Below are 21,284 nucleotides of genomic sequence, written 5' to 3'. Positions count from 1 at the left end.
CAAGCACCCCGACAGTACTGGTACTGATGGATACAGGCTGTAAAAACATTAAAGACCAAGCCCGGCTTCGCCCTCTCCTTCTATGGACACGTATCTGGAGGGGTGAAGATTTAAAATCATATGCTGATGGGTTGGCGGAGATAATGAGCTTGGGCGGTTGGGCAAAAATAAGATGGCTGAGTGACACTAAAAAACTTTTGACTGTTGGTTATCAAGATCGGCTCCACCAAAAGAGGTTTTGAAGAGACTGTACTGGAACTGGGTTGCGGAACAGCTAGTTATAAACCCGGATCATTTCAAGTCCACTGCTGCTTTTTTAACAGTAAAAGATGTTGTAGTGTTTGAGCCCTATCTGGACCTAATTACTCTTCCATATGACCGAGCATTGTATTTTAAATTTAGAGTAGGCTCGCTACCACTAGGGGCTCTGGTATCCAAGTGGAAATCGGGTGCCCACACGTCCCCTTATTGTGCATGTTGCCCTAATAGGATAGAGTCCATTACGCATATCCTATTTGAATGCCCGGATTATGCAAAGCCCAGGAGCTTCTGGCTTAAACCCCTCTGCCGGAATATGGGCACACGTAGTTATCTAGCAGCACTGCGCATTTTAATGACGGACACTTCCCCCCCTATTGTATGTGGCATAGCCAAATTTTTAAAACAGTTTTGGTTGATAAGATGCAAGAGATTGTCAGTAGCGGTTTAATGTATTTTTAGCGAATTTATTTATGGCATTATATGTCCTTTTACTTTTTAATGTGCACCTAATATTTGCCTTTTAAATTATGTTTTTTTATAGATTTGTATTGGCTGTATTGTGTGTACGCTTATAAGATATCTTGCATATCGAATAAAAGCTTATCAACAACAACAAATAGCTAAGCAGAATCATAGAAACGTACCACTTTTATTTTTATTTGAAATGTTATGTCATTGACATTATTTTAGTGTGCCTCAGCTGAGGTGCTTACATTTTTTTAAATTGTATTTTATGTATATTATTGCGTTAGTTCATGTATGAGCTTAAATGTCTATATCCCAGTTGTGACTAGAATTGTGTTTATCAGTTTTAACTGGCAGTGGCGGATCACTACATTTTTACTTGGTTTTGTGATAGGAATGCCTCCATTCATGTCATAATTTTCTGTACCTCTGTTAGTTACTCATTTTTCCATTCTCTGCTCCCTTTTGCAATTCTTTCCCTCCATCTCAGTCTTCCACTTTATTGCCTTCTTTTGCTTTCAGACCATTGTATCCGTTGTCTGTAAAATTTTATTTTCAGTTCTCTTCTTCTCCTGTCATTGTCTCGCACTTACTGGCACAATACCATCCTCACATTTCACCCTCCTTCCTTTCTCCATTCATCTTGCCGTTAGATCCTGCAAGCCCTGGGAAAATCCTACCACCCGAGCTGCTTCCGCTGTGCGATCTGCAACGAGTGCCTGGACGGGGTTCCGTTCACTGTGGATGCGGACAATAAGATATACTGTGTGAGGGACTACCACAAGTAAGTCCTGCACTCTGGTACATATTGTAAAGTGTGTTAAAATCATTAGAATTTTTTTAATTCTGACTACAAAAATGGCGCTGCTTTCAATTTAATATCTTTTTGGAGGGTAAAATGCTGCACTTTAATGGCAAAAAATGTAGTTAAAATATGTCAAAAGAAAAATGGAAATAGTCCTAGAAGCTCAAAAAAGAAATGGAACATCGACTAATGCTAAAACGTTGCTTCATAAAAACACAGAAAAATATACATGGGAGCAATAGATGCTGAAAAGGATGTTATGGGTGGTCATTCGACAAGACACCAAAAAGAACTCCACCTATTCTTCACCCAAAAAAACTGTGACAATCAATAAAATGGCAAAGTAAGGCCCTTACATGATTTTTCACAAAAGAGAGTAGCGTTTGGAAACCCATGTGTTGTTACAGGCGTGCTGCTTCAGAATAAAATGAGTTAGTAGAAAAGTACAAAGGTTACAGCTGTTTGTTGACCAAGATTTCTTTTTCTTCTCTGACTGATATTGGGAGCTACAACACTTCCCATTTCTGTCATACATTCCCAGACATCAGATCTAATTTCAGCTTCTCTAACAGCATCAGTGAAACACGTTTTCACATTTTTCTATTTCAGGGTTTTGGCTCCGAAATGTGCTTCTTGTGGACTGGCCATTCTTCCATCGGAGGTAGGACTCAGATTTCTACTATCAATGCTGGTTTATTTCTGTAACTTATCACACAAATCCCTATTGAACGTCCTTGCTTTCATCTGGCTCTGATCATTTCAAATGTTCTTACAAACATACCATGCAGGGTAAGCACACTAATGAAAAATATATGTCTTGAAGGTACCGCATAACCATTCAGAAGGCAATTTTACAGTCATTATTCAAGAAAAACTAAAAAAAAGAAGGTGTTTGCGAACTGTTTGCGTGCCACTGGTGCCTAATTCTTATATGTGGGCATGGAAGTCAATAATTTGACAGCATTAAAAGTAAAGCAAGTTTGCTGTTACAGCAGTGCCGCATAGTTGCCCTGCAGGTACAATCTCTAGCAAGTGTTGTGATGACAAAGAAGAGAGAGAGAGTGAGTGAGTGAGTGTGTTTTTTTTTACATTCTGGCATTGTTCCCAAGTGGGAATTCTTTGGCCATTGTAGGTCAACTATTAGTTAGTTGCTGCAGTTACCACTAGGAAAGTGCATACTTACGTTCTAGCTGTTATCTAGGCTGTATTGATGTTTTTGAAAAGTTGCCCCTGAAGAATCTCTTGTAAGGGCAAAAATATTTTAACAACCAAAACATACTTATTCGATTAAAAGAATCTCAAGCTTGGCTCAAACATATCTCGGTCTCTAAATGAAGTAGGTTGCTGGCTGCTTTTTTTTACATTTGTTTATTAAAATGATGTTAGGATACATTATTAAATCAGTGATTCACATCCCAGTCTTACTTATTTTCATTTCATTCGTTCACCAGTAGTGTGAGTATATTTTTCTGGAAATATAACTTTTCGCAATGCTTGTGGCGTTCTTGAAAGGGCCCCTAAAGATATGTTTAATATAACGAAGCCACTATCTCTGTGGGACTTGGCTTTGTCACTAAAGACTTTTAGGGGTATACATGATACTAATTAACCCTCAGGCTACCAAAACTGACATTTTGTCAGATTTTTGTGGGTTTTGGCCTTCAGACATTCACAGTACACAAGGGGCGAATAAAGATCCGGCATACACGCTACCAATTAGGCTATGTAAGTCAAAGAAGTATGCAGTTCCTAAATGGTGAGGAAAGAAAAAGGTCTGGAATAGCCTGAAGCACCAGATCGGGGATCTGATTTCTGAGGATCAAGAGCCCTCACACCCCAAATGGGTGCCATGCTTCATCATCAGGCAGCTCCTCGTTGGGCCAGGGCTGCAATGCCCAGTGGACTCTGCAAAGGGGCTCTTTGCTGTAGTTCTTTTGTATTTTATGCCGATGTGAATAATGAGGTGCGATGTTAAGTGTGATAATGTGAGTAGACTGGTGTTGTGTTAGGTTAAAAATAACTAAAGGATGCCCTAGTTTTTTAATATGTGGGTGCCCTTGTTATTGTAACAAATAATGAATGGCTTGAAATGGATGCAATTGTCCAAACAATCTCAAAAGCTGATATTTAAAAGTAGGTCGACCTTCTTTCAAATATCACATTTCCTCGACCTCTTCCTATCACCTCCATGTAGGGACTGCATGCCTCTTTGACTTACACTTCAGACATTCACACCTAGGCAATGGCACAAATGCATCCGCTGTCTAATTTCTAATCAGCCACTTTAATTCCTGTCACATTGAGCATTATCATTGCATGGAATGTATTGAAAGCTGCGTACAACTGTTCTCCATTGACCCGGGTAGTCTCTCTGTAGCGGGAGTTTAAAGTTGCAATGCTTTTCGAATTCTGTGATTCATATGGATGTACTTGAGATTCACTTACACAGTCTAGACTCCCGGTGGCCTGGTATGAAATTGCTTTGATTTATAAAATGCTGAAGTAGTAGAGATCCTATTAGAAACATCGTATTGGGAAGAGATTTCAAATTCATTTGTACATACACAATGAAGCCTTATCTGTTCAATGGAGAGAGTGGCTTTACCATTTTTGACTTTGAAGAAAATTTGTCTTTTTTTCTGTAATTTCTACCAGCAAAGCAAGTTGGGTAGTTAGTATTCTATTTGTTTTGTTTCCAAAGTGTTTTCCAATGTGTATTGAGATAAGGACATCATTTTGACTGTCTCCCCCAAGTTATGACGTAGGGCAGCTGAAAATAAATTACAAATACACATGGTAGGAAAACGTATTGCCATTTTATCTTGTCGCAAAGGATTTAAAAAATCTACCTAGTTCTAGAAAACGTATTAATTAGGCTCAAAAATATTTCCAAGACTGCAGTGGTTGGACCAATACTCTTTAATGAGGGGTTAGGCAAATCAGTATGAGATGAAACACATTACTTGATGGCAATTAGTGGTAATGCAGTGGTTGAAAAGAGTTCTTCTTTCATCATTCACCATCATTCGACTAGTTGAAGTGCTTAAAATTATAGAAGGGGAATTTGAAAGGATTTATGTGTTACTCTGCTGTTAACTTTATTATATTTATGCTTTTTCAAATGCTTATAGGGATCGGATGAAACCATTAGGGTCGTGTCTATGGACAAGGACTACCATGTGGAGTGTTATCATTGTGAGGTAAGGAACACAATGCACAATAAACACGTATTTCCACTTGATTTGAAAATATTACATTGTGTTGGAACATATGACTCTTGTTCTAATAAAAATATTTACTTGTGCACGACCAATGTCATCCATCTCTTGTTTACCATGATGATATACACATTGGACACTTCTGGGCTATTCTGAGCAATGAGGGTCTGATTCTCATTTTTTTTTAAATATAGTAGTTATAATATAAATGTACATCTACCATTAACATAGATTTTCACATATTTAGGAATTTACAAGTATCACCCAAAGTAGGCTTGGAAATTTAGTTACATTTGTAGATGCCCATACTTAACACCCGTCTTGTGTTTACTGCAGCAGACAAACTGCAGTAAATGTGTATTACCACATGTGAATTTATTTAATTTACTCTGGGTGTCATTAGTTTTCCGGGTGAACCAAAACTTGAAAAAAACATTACATCAAATATGGATTGTTTTCCATGCTCGATCTGTGCACTTTAACTTTGTATTGCCTTTGGTGTGGGGGGGACACAGTGATCAAATTTAATTGGAAATTTTGTGAATAATGTAATGTTTTTGTGATTGCCCCTTTCCAGAAGGGCCACTGCCCTGCATCTTCCCAGATATTATCCATGATCCATACTCAAAGATTCACCTTACTCATAAGTATTAAGATTCATCCTAGTTTTAAGTGAGATTTGTTGTTGTACACATCTGGACAACCTTGATTTGTCAACAACAAATACATATGTGAGCACTTAAGTGATGCCTAAGTGTGGAAATATTTTGTGAATTGGGCCCTTTATGGTCCAATAACTCCTTCATGTGGCTTGTTGATGTAGCAGATTTTTTTTTCAACTTCCCACTAACAAGGTTAAAGTAATCATATTAACATGTGTAGGACTGAATAGTATAAGTGACTAAATTCATACAGCATTTACTGTCTCATTCAAGATGCTTCAGATATTTCATATGTTCAATTGGGAAAAATGGGCACAGACAAAGTTATCCTAGAATAATAAATAGTGTTCCTTACACTATTTTGTACCATTTTCACCTGGAACCCAATCACTCAGTTTCAGTGTAGCCTCTGCCTTTAGGCTTTTTAAGTCTCAGCTAGCATTGCTGCACACATGCGCAGCTTGCTCGGTGAGATTTAATGTTTTGAGGAGTTTCAGTGAAGGGCTTTAAGCCCTGCCCCTCTTTTCCATTGGCTGGTGTCACCGTTTATGCTAAACGGTGGTCAGCCATTGGAAAAGAGCTTTGTATGTTGCCTCCCTTTGGCTTTTTTGGACGGCACACTTGGACGGGCTCTGCTGCTTTCCTTCTGGCGTAAAAGGTTTATTTTCTTTAAGGGGCCATGTGTATAAACACATGGCTCATAAAGACAAGTGATCCTTGCTCTTTCACTTTCGGGACCGCCTCTTCGTCATCCCTTTTAAATCTGTCCCCTGTTCTGCCCACCTGTCTTACACCCGTCCTTCCCACCTCCGTCGCCTTTCTTTCCCCTGTTTGAGCTTCTCTCTCACCCGCCTGCCCCATTCCCTCCCTAGGTTGTCACGCTCTTTCCCTGCCTTTTTCCATTCTTTCCTTTCTCTTGCTCACTCTTCTCTGCTACACTCCCACACTCGCCACCTCTTCCTGTCTCCTCTCGCCCCCTCCCTCTGGTCCCCAAACTCTCTCCTCTCGGCTGCAGTTAGTTGTGGCAGGCCTCGAGTGCAGAGAGATAGGGGGTGACGAGGCCCGTGGCATGATGGCACCCCCACCCTCTTCCCAGTCGTGGCACATGCAGCCCTTGGGACAAGATGTGTAGATGCTCACGGGTGATAGGGCCGTGCGTGTGGTTGTAGAGTCTGGGCAGGGGGATCTTGTGGCTGTTTTCAGCTTTTCATTTCAGGCTCTGTAGGTAAACAAAATGTCTGCCTCCGGAGGGATGGCGAAAATTGGATGATTAAAGATGTAACTTTTTTTTCTGGAAGGGGACTTTGAAAGAAGGATGCCTTGTAACTTAATTGCAGGTCATGTTTGGTTAATAAAAAACCATGGTCACTGGACCTTTTTTCGTAAACTGTGCCTCGGCAGCGGTCGATTGGGACCATGCTCAGTGTATGAACATTCTCCGTGTTAAATGCCCTTTTTGCTCATACTTCCTCGAGCAGAAACACCAACTGAAAAAGCATTCTTCTCATGAAAACACCCTCCCAAGGTCTCGGCTGTCCCCCCGGGGGGAGCGTTTCCTGCCGTTTGAACATTCCTCTTACACGGCCTGTCAATAACCTTCTGTTTCTCGCGTCTTCATTGCTTGATTTTTCCCATGAGAAAACATCACTCATAGTTGTTGAAGTGTAACTCATAATTACACAGAAATTATGAAACTGTCACACATGGCAAATCTGAAATCTTGGCAGCTAGATGCATGTCGGTACTGCAGCAGATACATTATCAGATAAGGTGTCTTATGTCCTCATTGAGGTCAAGGTGTTAAACATATCTCAGATGAATGATATTGAATGGGTGGCTAAAAACCATGACTTATTGCAAAGTGGTGTAGTTTTCGCTCGGGGTAAGGAGGCCGCAGTTACCCCAATACCCTAGTGTGTCCTGCCCTTTACCTGGTACATACAGTATGCAGCAAAGACTTTTACTACACAACTCGTGCACTTATTTCATAAACCTCTGAAGGATGAAAGACTGTACTGGCCTTGTTTAGAATCAGGCCAGTGACTCGTGGGCTCCACATGAATATCTGAGCACTTCTGGCGTTTTCCTCTTACTGTGTATGTGAAAAATAGAGTTGGTGTAATGTTCTTACTGTAGTTTGTGTTTGTTGATGCCTCTGTCTAAAACAGGTAACGTGTCAAGGGCTGATACATAGTATTGTAAACTTTTAATACAACTTTATCCCAGTGAAGAGGCTGCAAAGATCTTAATTTGCGGAATATTGTGAAATAAAATTTCACTTGTAACAGCAGGAAAAGCATTATTAAAAACATTATTTATAGTTCCCTTTACCTAACCCTTCCCTCTCTTTGCCTAGACTATCTGACTCACCCCCCCCCGCCCCCAAAGAGAGCATGTTGCATTATATACTGTTGTGCTGCATACCTAGGCTAAACCTCTATTGGACCAGCTGGCTGCTAGGCTTAAGGTCCAGATCCTGGTCACCTGTATACATGTTGGTGCTGTAGAGCCATCTCTTCTGGGAACATGACCTACCTATGAATTCAGAACTTGCTTAATAAGTTGCCTCTTTGTATATGATCGCAGTCGCACCACTGTGCAGCACTTTTGACACAAGATAAGAAACAAGCTTTGAAAATGCAATAGGTCTCGCCTCTGCTTAAGTTAAAGCCATTTGCGTTGCTATGCAATGCCATTAGCAAAGCAAATGGCTTTAACTTAATCAAAGACGAGACTAATTGCATTTTCAATGCTTGTTTTATAGGCATCTGAATCCAAAGTTGATAAGACTCCCTTCCCATTCACTTGCAATATCTTCTTCGCCACACATTCCTGTTGCCAATAATTTTTCTGTGCTCTCTGACCTACCAGAAAATGATTGACTACCAGCCATCAACACTGACAGTCTTAGTATCCTACACTTTGAGTCTGAGTACTCCTCTGATATAATTGAGGGAACTACAGGAGGGGAGGTGGTCAGCGAAAGTCTCTGTAGTGAATTCAAATAACGATCCAGTACATGGACTTTTTACAGGAGGGGCCTTTGTCTCTCCCTAAGCATTTTCAGGGGAAACTATCTCTATTAATAGTTAAAATATAGCCGGATCAAAATAAAAATGGGATGATTGGTAGTTTTATAGATGGATATTCATTCTGTATGTTCCAAGGTTCTTGGGCCTTAGATAATGTGTATAGTTTTTGCTAAAGGAGCTGTTGTATCCCAGCTATAACCACATGGGTAGGAAGAGCTTCTGGCAGCCTAGTAGTATGTATGAAAGTTTCTTTAAAGTGGTCTGGTAAAGAGTTATCTACAAGTTCGCCAGACAAACTGGGATTGCAGATTATCTCTGACCATGAAATGCCCTCCTCATTTTTAACATCTGTATTGGAAGCACAAATACAAGTTACATGTGTTATCCTCCAACTACTCAATACTTTATTGAGTTATTTTATTAGTACCTACTATGTCACTGTTGCTGGTGACTTTAATTTAACATATGAACCATCAGTATTCACTCGGGATCTGACTAAAGACAAGGATGCATTTTGGGATATCTCAGAAATAATGCTCCCCACCCCCGCCTCACCGTAGGTAACTTTGAGCATATTGGCAACCAATTGGTTGATATAACTCTAACCCATGGCTCATGTGCACGCAATGGCCATTCTTTCTCTGATAGTATGCTGCTACTACATTTCAGAGAGGGGATTACAGAAGCTATATAGATGATATTATTCTGGATATCAAGGCTTAGAGAACCGTGCTTAATATGACAGTCATCCACAGAGAAGAGAGTGACCACTAGCCATTATCTCTTACAACTCAGGGTTTATTGATTGATGCTCAAGTGTGCACCTGTCATGCTACTCTCAACACCCTGACAATTAGTAACAATGGCAGGACTGTTAAATTGATTGCCATCTGTAGCTCAAACAAAGCCTTCTCAAAGATGTACAAGCCTATATCAACTACATTGAGCCTGATAATTGAGAAAACAGATGAACTTTAATCCTACATCCATGGTAGTGGTTCAAGCCGGGTCTGGTGGCTCAGTGGACTAATGCATCCAGTGCAGAGGCTTGTGTTCGACCTTAAGGTCACAGGTTCAAATCCCGGGGGTCGACTCAGCCTTTCATCCATCTGAGGTTGACAAAATGAGTACTATTGAATTGGGTTACAATAAACATCTGTTATTCAGCACCAAGATACCTACGGGTGAACGTGTGCTTTACAAATACACGTTATGTCATGGTACCCTCTTTGCAGAACTTAAAGATGGGACCCAAAAGGTCAACTAACCGAAAAAGATAAAATAATGACCAAGTCTGCCAGTGTTTTTCCCTTGAATTTATTCCTCCTCTTCAATGGTTGTATTACTTTTCCGGCTAACTGTGAAAACGATTCCCGGACACTACCTGAGCATAAGGTACCAGCGTTACACTTCCCTGATGATACCCTTCTTATTTATTTATTTATTTATTCAAAGTTTTGTATAGCGCGAACAAGATCCTTACAGATATCAGAGCGCTTCACAAAGACAGGGTGGGGGCAGTAGGAATGAACAGAGAAAAAGGGAGCAATATAGTAGTCATACACATGGTAGGATAATAATAACATACATAAAACATGTCAGTATACAATCAGGTAAACAAGTAATATCAAAAGGCACAAGTCATTGTTCCCACTACAGAGGTGATCAGGTACACCATGGGTGTGTGGATGGCTTATATCAATGTTTTAGTGTAGAGAGAACTGAGTGGGGGCATCGGGAGAGTGAATCAGTAAGCCAACGTGTATCATATATTGGTCGATAGGAAGAGAATAGCGTAGTGGAGTCCCCATCACGCAGAAGTATAGTGCCAAAGGACCAGGTGAACAGTGGTGCAAAGCAATGCAGAGTCTCTGATCCAGCACCTATAAGGTTCAGGAGATCTTGGCCAGAAGGATGGTTTTCACTTCTTTCTTGAAGAGTGCAGTGGAGGAGATAAGCCTGGTTTCAGGAGGGAGCGCATTCCAGATCCTGGGTGCCATTCCTGAGAAGGAGCGCTTGTATGTTTTCTCTTTCCGGAATCTACGAGGTTTCAGGGGTCGATTTTTTGTACTTCTATTGGATCTTGAGCCTCCTGATATAGACACCTTTTGAGCGAGGTAGTTGGGTGCATTGTGGTGCAAGGCCGCGTGTGTCATAACTGCTATTTTTAGCTGTATTCTGGCTTCAAAGGGCAGCCATTTTAGAGACTTTAAGTCTGGGGATATATGCGAATGTTTTCTTGAGCCAGTAATGAGTCTCGCTGCAGCGTTCAGGGAGGCTCTTAAGGGTGCTGTTGTGGATAGCGGGAGTCCGCTGAGGGCCACAATTCCGTAGTCTATTCGAGGGATGACTAAAGCTTGTACAGCAGTTTGGAAGTCTTCGGCCGGGAGGAAGGGTTTAATTTTCCTCAGTGTGTTGATTTGGAAGTTAGCTGCTTTTGTGGCTTTGCTAACGTGCTGCTGCATGTTGAGTTTGGCGTCCAGTGTGATGCCTAGGGATTTCGCCGAATCCACGATGGTAGGTTGGACATTGAGTGCAGTTAGGTTTATGAGCCATGTTTGGGTGGTGGAAATTTTCGCCGGGGGTGAGATGAGTAGGAACTCAGTTTTCAGAGCATTTAGTTTGAGGTGATTATCGGCCAGCCAGGATTGAGTGTTAATAAGCCTGGAATTCAGATGTTTGATATGTTCCGAGGATTGTAGCTTTAGGTAAAGTTGTGTGTCGTCGGCGTACATATGGAATTGGACATTGGAAGCTTGGAGCAAGGTGGCAAGCGGTTCCATGACGAGGTTGAACAGTGTGGGGGAGAGGGAGGATCCTTGTGGAACACCTAGATCTGCAGACACAGCTGAAGATAGCACATTGTCGATCTTGAACTTCTGAGACCGATTGTGAAGGAAGGACGAAAACCATTTGAGAACAGTTCCCGATAGACCCATTCTAGAGCTTAGCAGCGCCAGCAAGTTCTCATGTTTGACCGTGTCAAATGCTGACGAAAGGTCAAGAAGGATGAGGAGGCAGGACTCATTGCGATCAAGAATTTGGAGGGCGTCATCAATTATGTGTGTCATAGGTGTTTCCGTGCTATGTTTCGCTCGGAAGCCTGACTGATTAGGGTTGAGGAGGTCAAATTGGTCAATGTGTTTTGTTAGTTGGAGTTGGACACATTTCTCCAGCAGTTTGGCCAGGGTGGAACTATTGGTGATGGGCCGGTAATTGTTTAGGTCAGACGGATCAGCTGTAGGTTTCTTGAGTATAGGCGTGACTTGCCCCACCTTGAGGGAGTCTGGAATGTGACCTTGTTGCAGGGAGCTGTTGATGATTTTGGTCCAGAGAGGGAGGAGCAAGGGGATGAAGTCTTTTACGGCATTAGCAGGTAGAGGGTCTGTGAGGTGATTAGAGGGCTTCAAGGTGCAGAGCAGTTTGTGTATTGCTTCTTCCGAGTAGGTATCGAAGACCAGCCAAGATGCCTTGTTTTTAGGTTGAGTGTTAGCCATTCTGGTGTGGTTGGGGAATCGGATTACATCCATGATGAGGTCATTTCTTATGTTGTCAGTCTTTAGCTTAAAGAAAGCAGAGAAGGCTTCACAGTGTGGGGTGTCGCTTGTTGTGCTGTTTGATTGTAAAGGTTGTGTCTTTGTTTGGGTCTTGATTAGTTCGAACAGCTTTCTTGGCCTGTTTTTTGCTTGGTCCAACTGGCGGCTAAAGAAGTCCGACTTAGTGCGTTTTATTTTCCTGAAGTAGGCATTTCTCTTGTTCTTAAGCCTTTTGAGGTGCAGTGCTGAAGGGTCCGATCTCCAGGTGCGCTCTGCCATTCGCATAGTTTGCCTGTCGTCATTGAGTCTATCATCATACCAGGGGTTAGAAATTTTGGTGGAGACTCTCTTCAGTTGCAGTGGGGCGACTTCATTGACTATTGTGTTCATAGAGTCAAGGTAGTGGTCGATCAGTGATTGAACATCCGAGGCGCCAGAAGGGGGAAGGAGGAGATTGCCGAAGTGGGGAGGCAGGGTAGAGGGGTTAAGATTCTTCATGTCCCTTTTCCATGTTTTGGATTTTATTGGTTGAGTCGGGTTAGGTTTAACTTTTTCATTGATAAAGAAGGTGATAATGTGGTGATCTGACCAGTCGCAGGGTAGAATCGCCTCCAGTTGTGTAGCGTTCTCTTTGGCAATGATGAGATCGAGTATCGAGCCTTTGTCGTGAGTTGGTCTATCGCATATTTGGGTGAGGTCAAGCGAATTAAGGAAAGTTTTGAGACTATTCACCACTGTGTCTTTCTGATCGTTCCAGTGGAGATTGAAGTCACCCATGTAGACTTGGGTGGTCTGCCGACCGGCATTGGAATTGATCATGTCCATGAGTTGTTGTGTGAATATGAGATTGTCACCAGGCGGGTGATAGATGAGATGTAAAGCACAAACTTTCTTATCTCAAAATATCCAAAGGGTTTGCAAACTGTACTATATAGGTTCTCCCCATTATTCTGTGACAGTCATCAGTTGGAACTCAATGCTCAGAAACAAATTCTCAAGGTCCTTATTGAATTTGGGTCAGAAAACTCCTTTATTGCCTTTAAGATTAGATCTTGAACTGAAACTTGTCTTAGAACTCGCATAATTAATGCCCATACCACACTGGTTCCACTTATGGTGTGTTGAAGATTTAAAACATTTAGAGATGTGCTTAGTGACATTATTAGTCGACCACAGACTTCAAGAATTAATTGGTTAAACTACGGCAGGAGGTCTTAACTGCATCTAGGGCTGAGAGATAGTTAGAAAATTCCATTATCTACTCATCCAGCACTAATCCAATGCTGGGAGGGTCTGTAAAGGTCTAGAAAGATAGCCACAAACCTCTGAAGCAACATGGGTATGTGCATGCAGCTGCACTCATCTGGCATAATGCAGAAATCTCAGCTGATAACAAACCTCTCCACTGGCCTCAATGGATCCAGATGCCATCTTCTCATTGGTTTAGACTATACGAGAAGGTATAATCATACCCTTCCAAGAGCTGCAAATAGAATTTCGGTTAGTCAACCCATTTCTACAATACCAACACATGAAGCACAGTTTACTTTGAAAACTGGGAGGCTGCCCAGACCCCATGGGCGATTCTGCACTACATACCTACCTGATCAAGTGGAGGGGGGTGCTACAAAAAACTGATATCTAGCCTCTATGAAACCATGATTTGATGCCCTTTAGTCGAAAACCACTCTGGTCTTCTTGTTTCGGAGGTGGTCACCACACCTACCTACCTCGTTTGAAGAACTGACGTGCTATCATACTTCTACATGACAAAAGTGTGAGGGGGCAAGACTGAGGTTCAATTAGTTTAAAATCTTAAATGACTGACACTGGTCTCGCTTTAAGTTACACAGAGCATGCTTGTCCACTACTGTGCAGTGCTGGCGATGTGGTCGTGCCAAAGGGGATATAGTGCAAATCTTGTGGGACTGCCCAATTGTGATGCCCTATTGGGATTCAATCTGATAAGTCTTCCAAGGTGCCACTGACCTAAGGCTGCACCCATCTCTGGAACTTGTAGTCTTACATGCAATGCACATCAACAGTATCATCAACCATCAGAAGAGTGGCTGGACTCGTCATTGGCGAAGGACAAACTGTATATATTAAGGCATTCGAAGTAGAACACAGCCCCGACGGTGAAAGAATGGTTGACAGCTTTGGCAGGAACAGCTTCTTGTGAATGGATGTTTTACAGGCTCAAGGGTCAGGTACACAAATTTGAAAACATATAGGGAGCCTTTATTTCCTAACATTTTCACTCTCTCCGATCTCTTGTCAGCAGGGATAAAGCAGAGTAAGACATCTAGGGCCTCATTTATGAGGCTGTGCGTCACTTTTACGCTGCCGGTGCGTCACTTTTTGTGGCGCACCAGTGGTGTAAAAAATGCGCCTTGTTGCGCCATATTTACAAAGTGACGCATCTAGGAAAATGCGTCACTTTGTAAACCCCTGCGCCACATTATACCTGCACCAGGTATAATGTATGCAAGGGGGGCGTTTTGACGCAAGAAAGGGTCATAGAAGTGACGCAGTGAAATCTATAAGATTTCACTGCGCCATTTCTTGGCCGCTAATGCATCAAACTCTTACGCCTGTTTCATGGCAGGCGTAAGACTCACGCAGGCACTAACAACGTGGGATTTGCCCATGTGAAAGTACACATTGCTGGAGTTGCGGCACTTTTGTGACACACTCCAGCAATGCGTCACTTTTGCGCCTACAGATACGTCAGAAATACTGACATATCTGTAACTCCTTGCGACATGATGCGTCATATTATAAATATGACGCATCAATCATGACGCAAGGAGTGTGCACTGAGAAGTGACGCATCGCTGCTTTCACACAGCGATGCGTCATTTATCATAAATGAGGCCCCTGGTTTTTAGTCCTCCAGAATGCAGACTATATAGACTCTAAAGCCTATTGAATTTCCTTCTCATGCTCTAGTTTCCCCATATTCAATGTTTGTGATATGCATAAGAATGGACATTCCCTACACTTGATCGATACATTTTGTGTGTGTATTGTTATGTTAATGTACTTCCTATTCCGGTATCCTACATTTGACTTTTGTATGCGTGTGTAGTTTTTAGAGCATACATTCTGAAGATATTGCAAATCAGTGAGACACTCACCCTTGCAGTTGACCTGTATATTTCCGACACTTTTTTGGTTATTGTCAGACGTTTCTATGACCGTATTGTACCCATGTACACTACACTGTGCGAAAACCAATAAAAAGATATTTCAAAAAACAATATACAAAACTGATGAATGCATATAGTGTTTACTGTTTCAAACCTTTTGCACGCCGCATGCTGGACGGAACTAAAAATATGGCAAAGAGCAACCATTGCACTGTTTAATAGCTGTTCTTATTTGTATAATTGTGACCTTAATATGGAGTACTTTTAGAGTTTTTAAGTCTTTGCTGATCGATTAACTTGTAGATATTCTTAATAATTGTATTGCTTTTTATATGATGAATTTAATTATCTGAGCTGTCTATAAAGATGAGATAGTGACTGATATCTGTCCTTGTTTCGATCACACACTCTACACTAATAGGTTGGAGAAACTGGAATGTATCACTTGCTTCCTGTTATCTACATATGTTGGTCCAAACAAATTATGTATTTGTCAATCCAGTATATTTTATCTGCATCCGTTTCTATAGTAACATTTTGCTGATTTGGATCGATTAACTTGTAGATATTCTTAATAATTGTATTGCTTTTTATATGATGAATTTAATTATCTGAGCTGTCTATAAAGATGAGATAGTGACTGATATCTGTCCTTGTTTCGATCACACACTCTACACTAATAGGTTGGAGAAACTGGAATGTATCACTTGCTTCCTGTTATCTACATATGTTGGTCCAAACAAATTATGTATTTGTCAATCCAGTATATTTTATCTGCATCCGTTTCTATAGTAACATTTTGCTGATTTGGATTATGTCAAATGTTTGATTTTATCCAGAATCTTAATATAAATATTGTTATGCTAGTTAATTGCTATTTTGGTAACTTTAACCTTTCCTTTCATGTTCTAGGATTGCAGTATGGAGCTGAACGACGAAGAAGGTCACAGGTGTTATCCCATAGATGATCACCTTCTGTGCCACTCCTGCCACATCAGACATCTAGAGAAAGGCACGGTGCCTAGCTCGGCCTTCCCGCTTCGCTATTAGGCAGCATTGATGATTCTGTAGACCATGCTAGCTGTTGACTTTTCCCAAACACCTCAGCCAATCATGAGTGCTTGGAGCAAGGGTGAACAATGCACAGCTACGCGCTTTGCAAGGATCTAGATGTTCGCATCTAGCCCAAAGCGTACATGTCCATTGGAGTTCTTCAGGTGTCGGACTTATCTATGACTTGGTTAATGTAGACACTGCATGCAGTCAAGTTGCTTTATTCCCAAGTGCCTTGATTAAGAGTCCCACGCTTTGAGATATTTCACAAGATGTCAACTGGCAGCTAAACCGAAAGAAGCCTCTTCCTACCCAAGGCATGATGCTAAACGTCCAGAAGACTGAGAAATGTTCTGTTTGCCCTCTCCTGGGCATGGCTCTCAGAAAAAGAGAGCCTGTTCAATGACATTAAGAGACTTTGAATCTTTGATAGAATTGTCGTTTCATTTGCAGTGGTAGAACATATGTTTGCATTCAAGAGCCAGAATTTATCCTAGATTTTTTCAAGTAATGGTAACTATCAAAATGTGTGTGTCACCTACATGTCCCCAATGTTTTCCCATGGATAGCATAGCTGAAAAGATATTCTATAAAATATAGGCAGTCTGTTGTGCTTGATATTAAAGCATCACTTGAGTTTGTCTCAGCTCGTTGGCAGGAAGGTAACAAGAGTGAATGAAACTTCAAGGAGCAATAACTGCTCTTCACGGCCCTTCGATGTTAAAAACCACCTCAAAAACTGAACTATATAGCAAAAGATGTGTATGCTGTTTCAGGGTAGAGGATGTTTACTCTCTATATCAGTGGTTTTTAACGCAAGTTGTGATTGGTGGATGGTGTTTATAAATTCTATCCTAACCATGCAGTACAAAAGAAGCAGTTCCCTTAATAACCCGTTCACAACAGCACTTCTTTTGAGCCCCAGAACAGACTTGCATTGACTGATGTATTACCAGTGTCAATAACATGCAGAAATTGTGGGTATGCAAATGCTAACCCAGAAATCTCTCAGAGGAGTTCAACAAAATGCTTGTTTTTCACTCTGTTAAATGCTTGTCAGTTTGATGATGTGACATGATTTGAGAGTCCCCAGTAAAATGTAAATTGTGTTATGTTACGTTATGTTATGTTTGTTGAGTTTAACTGTTAGTTGGAAGGGCATCCTGGCACTGAAGAGTAGATCAAAACTGAAGGTCAAATAAGTACCTAACGATTAATCAAATAGGATGTTTATTTAAAGATGTTCTATAAAAAAATGATCATCTATACCCTTAACAAATTGGGGAAGGGTGTTCCAATGCCTTGTTGCTGGTAGAAGAAAGGCATGTCTGCCACAGCAAGCTTTCCTGAAACGAGGAAGCATCAATCCGAAATAATCATCGAAGTGAAGAGATGGGTTAGGAGTGGATTTCCAAAATGTACTCTGAAGATGAGTAGGTCCAGACTGATTTACCGCTTCATGTTTTGAATGAAATTCTCTTTTCTGGCAACCAGTGTAAAGAGTAACATGTGCCTGCTGACAGAGGCCAAAGATCATGCTAACCACAATATCTGGATACGTTGTAATTTTGCAATCGTTTTCTTAAGGGCACTGATGTAAAGACCATTACAATAATTCAATGTTGAGCTAATCAGAACGTATAACTTGTTTGTGAAACTCCAGTGGCAGGAGCTGGGAAACATTTTCAAAAAGTGGAAGCATGCAAAGACTTTCTTGTTCCGAACATCGGTCACCTTAGAACTTGACGTCTCTCAAAAGCATGCCTATGATAAACCACAAAGAGGGATGTGACTGTTGTCTGGTTTTGAGTGTGATGCTTGACTTTGGCAGACAAAGCCAGATGTAAACTGGTGCTGCCTTTAGACTGAATGGCTAATTTTTGTCATTGTTGCGGGTATTTTCTTGGAATCATTGGTCCTAAAAAGAATGCATTTCCCAGTTCGAATTTCCATGCCTACAAGCTCTGCTTATACGTTGATTCATGTGAAACATGTCTCTATGAAGAGTTAAACGTGGTTGTGCAGTGTCTGGATGCTCAAAAGAGATGTATTTTTTTTATTCGATATCACAATGGATAATTTTGCCTTTACGTGCTATAACCTTGAGGTTTTTAAGTTTGAATACTAACTGGATTAGTAGTTCGTTTTGCCTCAGTTCCTGGATTTTCTTTACATGTTTCAAAGACCAGAAAAGTTTGGGATTTATTAATGTACCATGTGAGGTGTCAATTGCATTTCACTCTGCTGTCGATGACAGCACCACTTAAATGTAGAGAAGAAACGTGATTCACAAATCTGGAACAGAATCGAAGATAGAAGTGATAAAAATCATTCTTGGAGTAAAATATAGATTTATTACTGACATGCTGCCGTGGTTCCAGAGTTTTTCTTTCTTTCTGTTGGAGACGGGGCAGTGTATGCATATATATATGTGTGTGTGTGTTTCTATGGGTAATCTTAAACTTCTCTTATTTATTTATTTATTTTATTTTGAAAGTTTTATATAGCGCGAACAAGATCTTTGCAGATATCAGAGCGCTTTACAAAGCCGGGAATACCAACAAGCGAGTGAATTTAAACATAATAAGTGGGAGGGGTAGGTACGTGAGGGAGCAAATTAGTACAGCAAATCAATAATAAAAATATAACAGTTAAAAGTGTGCATAGCTGGTCAGTAGCGTCAATAATACAGGTGAAATACATAGTCATAGATAATAATACAGGTGAAATACATAGTCATAGTCATAGAGTTCGAACATAATAATACAGGTCGGTGTAGAGTCTTTATAGATCCATGCTCATAGGTCAGGTGTATTTGGCCATAAAAATAGCTTTCACTTCTTTCTTAAAAAGTGTAGTGGAGGAGATGAGCCTAGTTTCAGGAGGGAGTGAGTTCCAGATCCTGGGTGCCATTCCTGAGAAAGAGCGTTTATAAGTTTTTTCCTTCCGGAATCTTCGAGGTTTTAGCAGAAGATTGTTTGTGCCTCTGGTGTTTCTAGAGCCGCCAGAGATTGACAGCTTCTGAGTGAGGTATCCGGGAGAGCTCAGGTGTAGAGCCTTGTGTGTCATGCAGGCGATTTTCAGATGTATTCTGGCTTCAAAAGGCAGCCAGTCTAGTGATTTCAGGTCAGGGGAGATATGAGAGTGCTTTTTTGATCCAGTGATGAGTCTCGCTGCAGCGTTTAGAGAGGCTCTTAGGGGTGCAGTAGTGGTTAACGGGAGACCGCAGAGGGCGGTGCTGCCGTATTCAATTCGCGGGATGACCAGTGCTTGTACTGCAGTTTGGAAGTCTTTGGCTGGTAGGAAGGGTTTAAGTTTCCTTAGGGTATTGATTTGGAAGTTCGCTCCCTTAGTAACCTTGCTGATATGGTGCTGCATGTTGAGATTGGAGTCAAGAGTTATGCCTAGGGATTTCGCTGAATCCACTATGGTGGGTTGGACATTGAGTGCAGTTAGCTGTTTAAGCCAGGTTTGAGTGGTAGAGATCTTAGCTGGAGGTGAGATCAGCAGGAATTCTGTTTTCAGAGCATTGAGTTTGAGATGATTATCAGCAAGCCAGGATTGGGTGCTTCTGATCGTAGAGTTCAGGAGTACGATGTCATTGAGGGATTGTAATTTGAGATATAGTTGAGTGTCATCTGCGTACATGTGAAAAAGTACATTGGATGCTTGAAGCAAGGTGGTGAGAGGTTCCATAACTAAGTTGAACAATGTTGGTGAAAGGGAGGATCCTTGGGGGACACCTAACGAAACAGGTATTGGAGAGGACATCAGGTTGTTGCTCTTGAATTTCTGTGACCTGTTGTGTAGAAAGGAGGTGAACCACTTGAGAACAGTCCCGGAAAGACCCATTCTTGTGTTCAACAGATCGAGTAATTTCTCATGTTTAACAGTGTCGAACTCTGAAGAGAGATCAAGAAGGATGAGGAGGCAGGTATCCCCTTGATCTAGGATTTGAAGGGCGTCGTCGATTATGTGAGTCATAGCAGTTTCGGTGCTGTGACCTGCTCGGAAGCCTGATTGATGAAGGTTAAGGAGATCAAACAGATCAATGTGTTTAGTCAGTTGTAGTTGAGCGCATTTTTCCAATAATTTGGCGAGAGTGGGAATATTGGTAATGGGACGGTAGTTGTTTAGGTCGGATGGGTCTGCAGTAGGTTTCTTTAGCAGAGGTGTGACTTGTCCAACTTTAAGGGAGTCAGGGATGGTTCCTTCTTGGAGTGAGCTGTTGATAATCTTAGTCCAGAGTGGAAGGAGTAGTGGGATGAAATCTTTGACAGCGTTAGCAGGGAGGGGATCCGTGAGGTGATTGGAAGGTTTCAGGGTGCTGAGCAGTTTGCCTATTTCTTCTTCGGAGTAGGTTTCAAAGGTTGACCATGTAGCATTGTTTTTAGGTCCGGTGGGTGTTATGCAGTTGAGTGTGGTGTGGAGTCTTGCGTCAGCGCGGAGATCACTCTTTATGTTGTCAGTTTTTGGGTAAAGAAAGCGGCGAAGTCTTCAGAGGAGGGTGCTTCGTGCAATGTACTGAGAGGTTGGGGTTGTTCCTTGGTTTGTGTTCTGATTAACTCAAACAGTTTTCTTGGGCGGTTTTTTGCTTGGTCGAGCTGGAGGCTGAAGAAGTTTGCTTTTGAGCGCTTTATTTTCCTGAAGTAGGCGTTTCTCTTTTTCTTCAGGGTTTTCAGGTGCAGTGCAGAGGGAGCTGCCCTCCAGGTGCGCTCTGCCATTCGCATGGCTCGTCTATCTTCATTGAGACTCCCGTCGTACCATGGATTGGAGATTTTAGCGGAGACTCTTTTTAGCTGCATAGGAGCAGCCTCATTGATTATTGAGGTCATGGCGTTGAGATAGTGGTCAGTCAGGATTGTACATCTGTAGCTCCCGTGGGCGGGAGTAGGATGTCGCGACTGTTCGGGGGTAGGGAGACTGGGTTGAGTTTTTTCAGGTCTCTTTTCCAGACTTTAGTTCTGGAGGGTTGAACCGGGTTGAGTTTGACTTTTTCATTGATGAAGAATGTGACAGTATGATGGTCTGACCAGTCACAGGGTTGGATAGACTCAAGTTGAGCAGCGTCCTCTCTGGCGATGATAAGGTCGAGGATAG

At 41.6% G+C, this 21,284-nt stretch overlaps 1 protein-coding gene across 2 annotated transcripts in view; it reads left to right on the top strand.

Moving 5' to 3' along the window:
• LIMD1 (LIM domain containing 1) overlaps positions 1-18,546 on the top strand; it is a 411,104-nt gene extending 392,558 nt beyond the window's left edge. For both annotated transcript variants that reach the window (XM_078688169.1, XM_078688170.1), the window contains 4 exons: positions 1,380-1,510; positions 2,141-2,192; positions 4,663-4,731; positions 16,044-18,546. In XM_078688169.1, coding sequence (XP_078544295.1) covers positions 1,380-1,510; positions 2,141-2,192; positions 4,663-4,731; positions 16,044-16,181 — 390 coding nt within the window. In that variant the 3' untranslated portion in view covers positions 16,182-18,546. The remainder of the gene's footprint in view (positions 1-1,379; positions 1,511-2,140; positions 2,193-4,662; positions 4,732-16,043) is intronic.
• The last annotated feature ends 2,738 nt before the right edge of the window (positions 18,547-21,284 follow it).

The sequence above is a fragment of the Lissotriton helveticus genome, chromosome 4_1 (assembly GCF_964261635.1).
Source record: "Lissotriton helveticus chromosome 4_1, aLisHel1.1, whole genome shotgun sequence".
Lineage (NCBI taxonomy): Eukaryota > Metazoa > Chordata > Amphibia > Caudata > Salamandridae > Lissotriton > Lissotriton helveticus.
The sequence above is the reverse complement of the archived record's forward strand: the minus strand, read 5'-3'. Positions and strand labels throughout refer to the sequence as shown.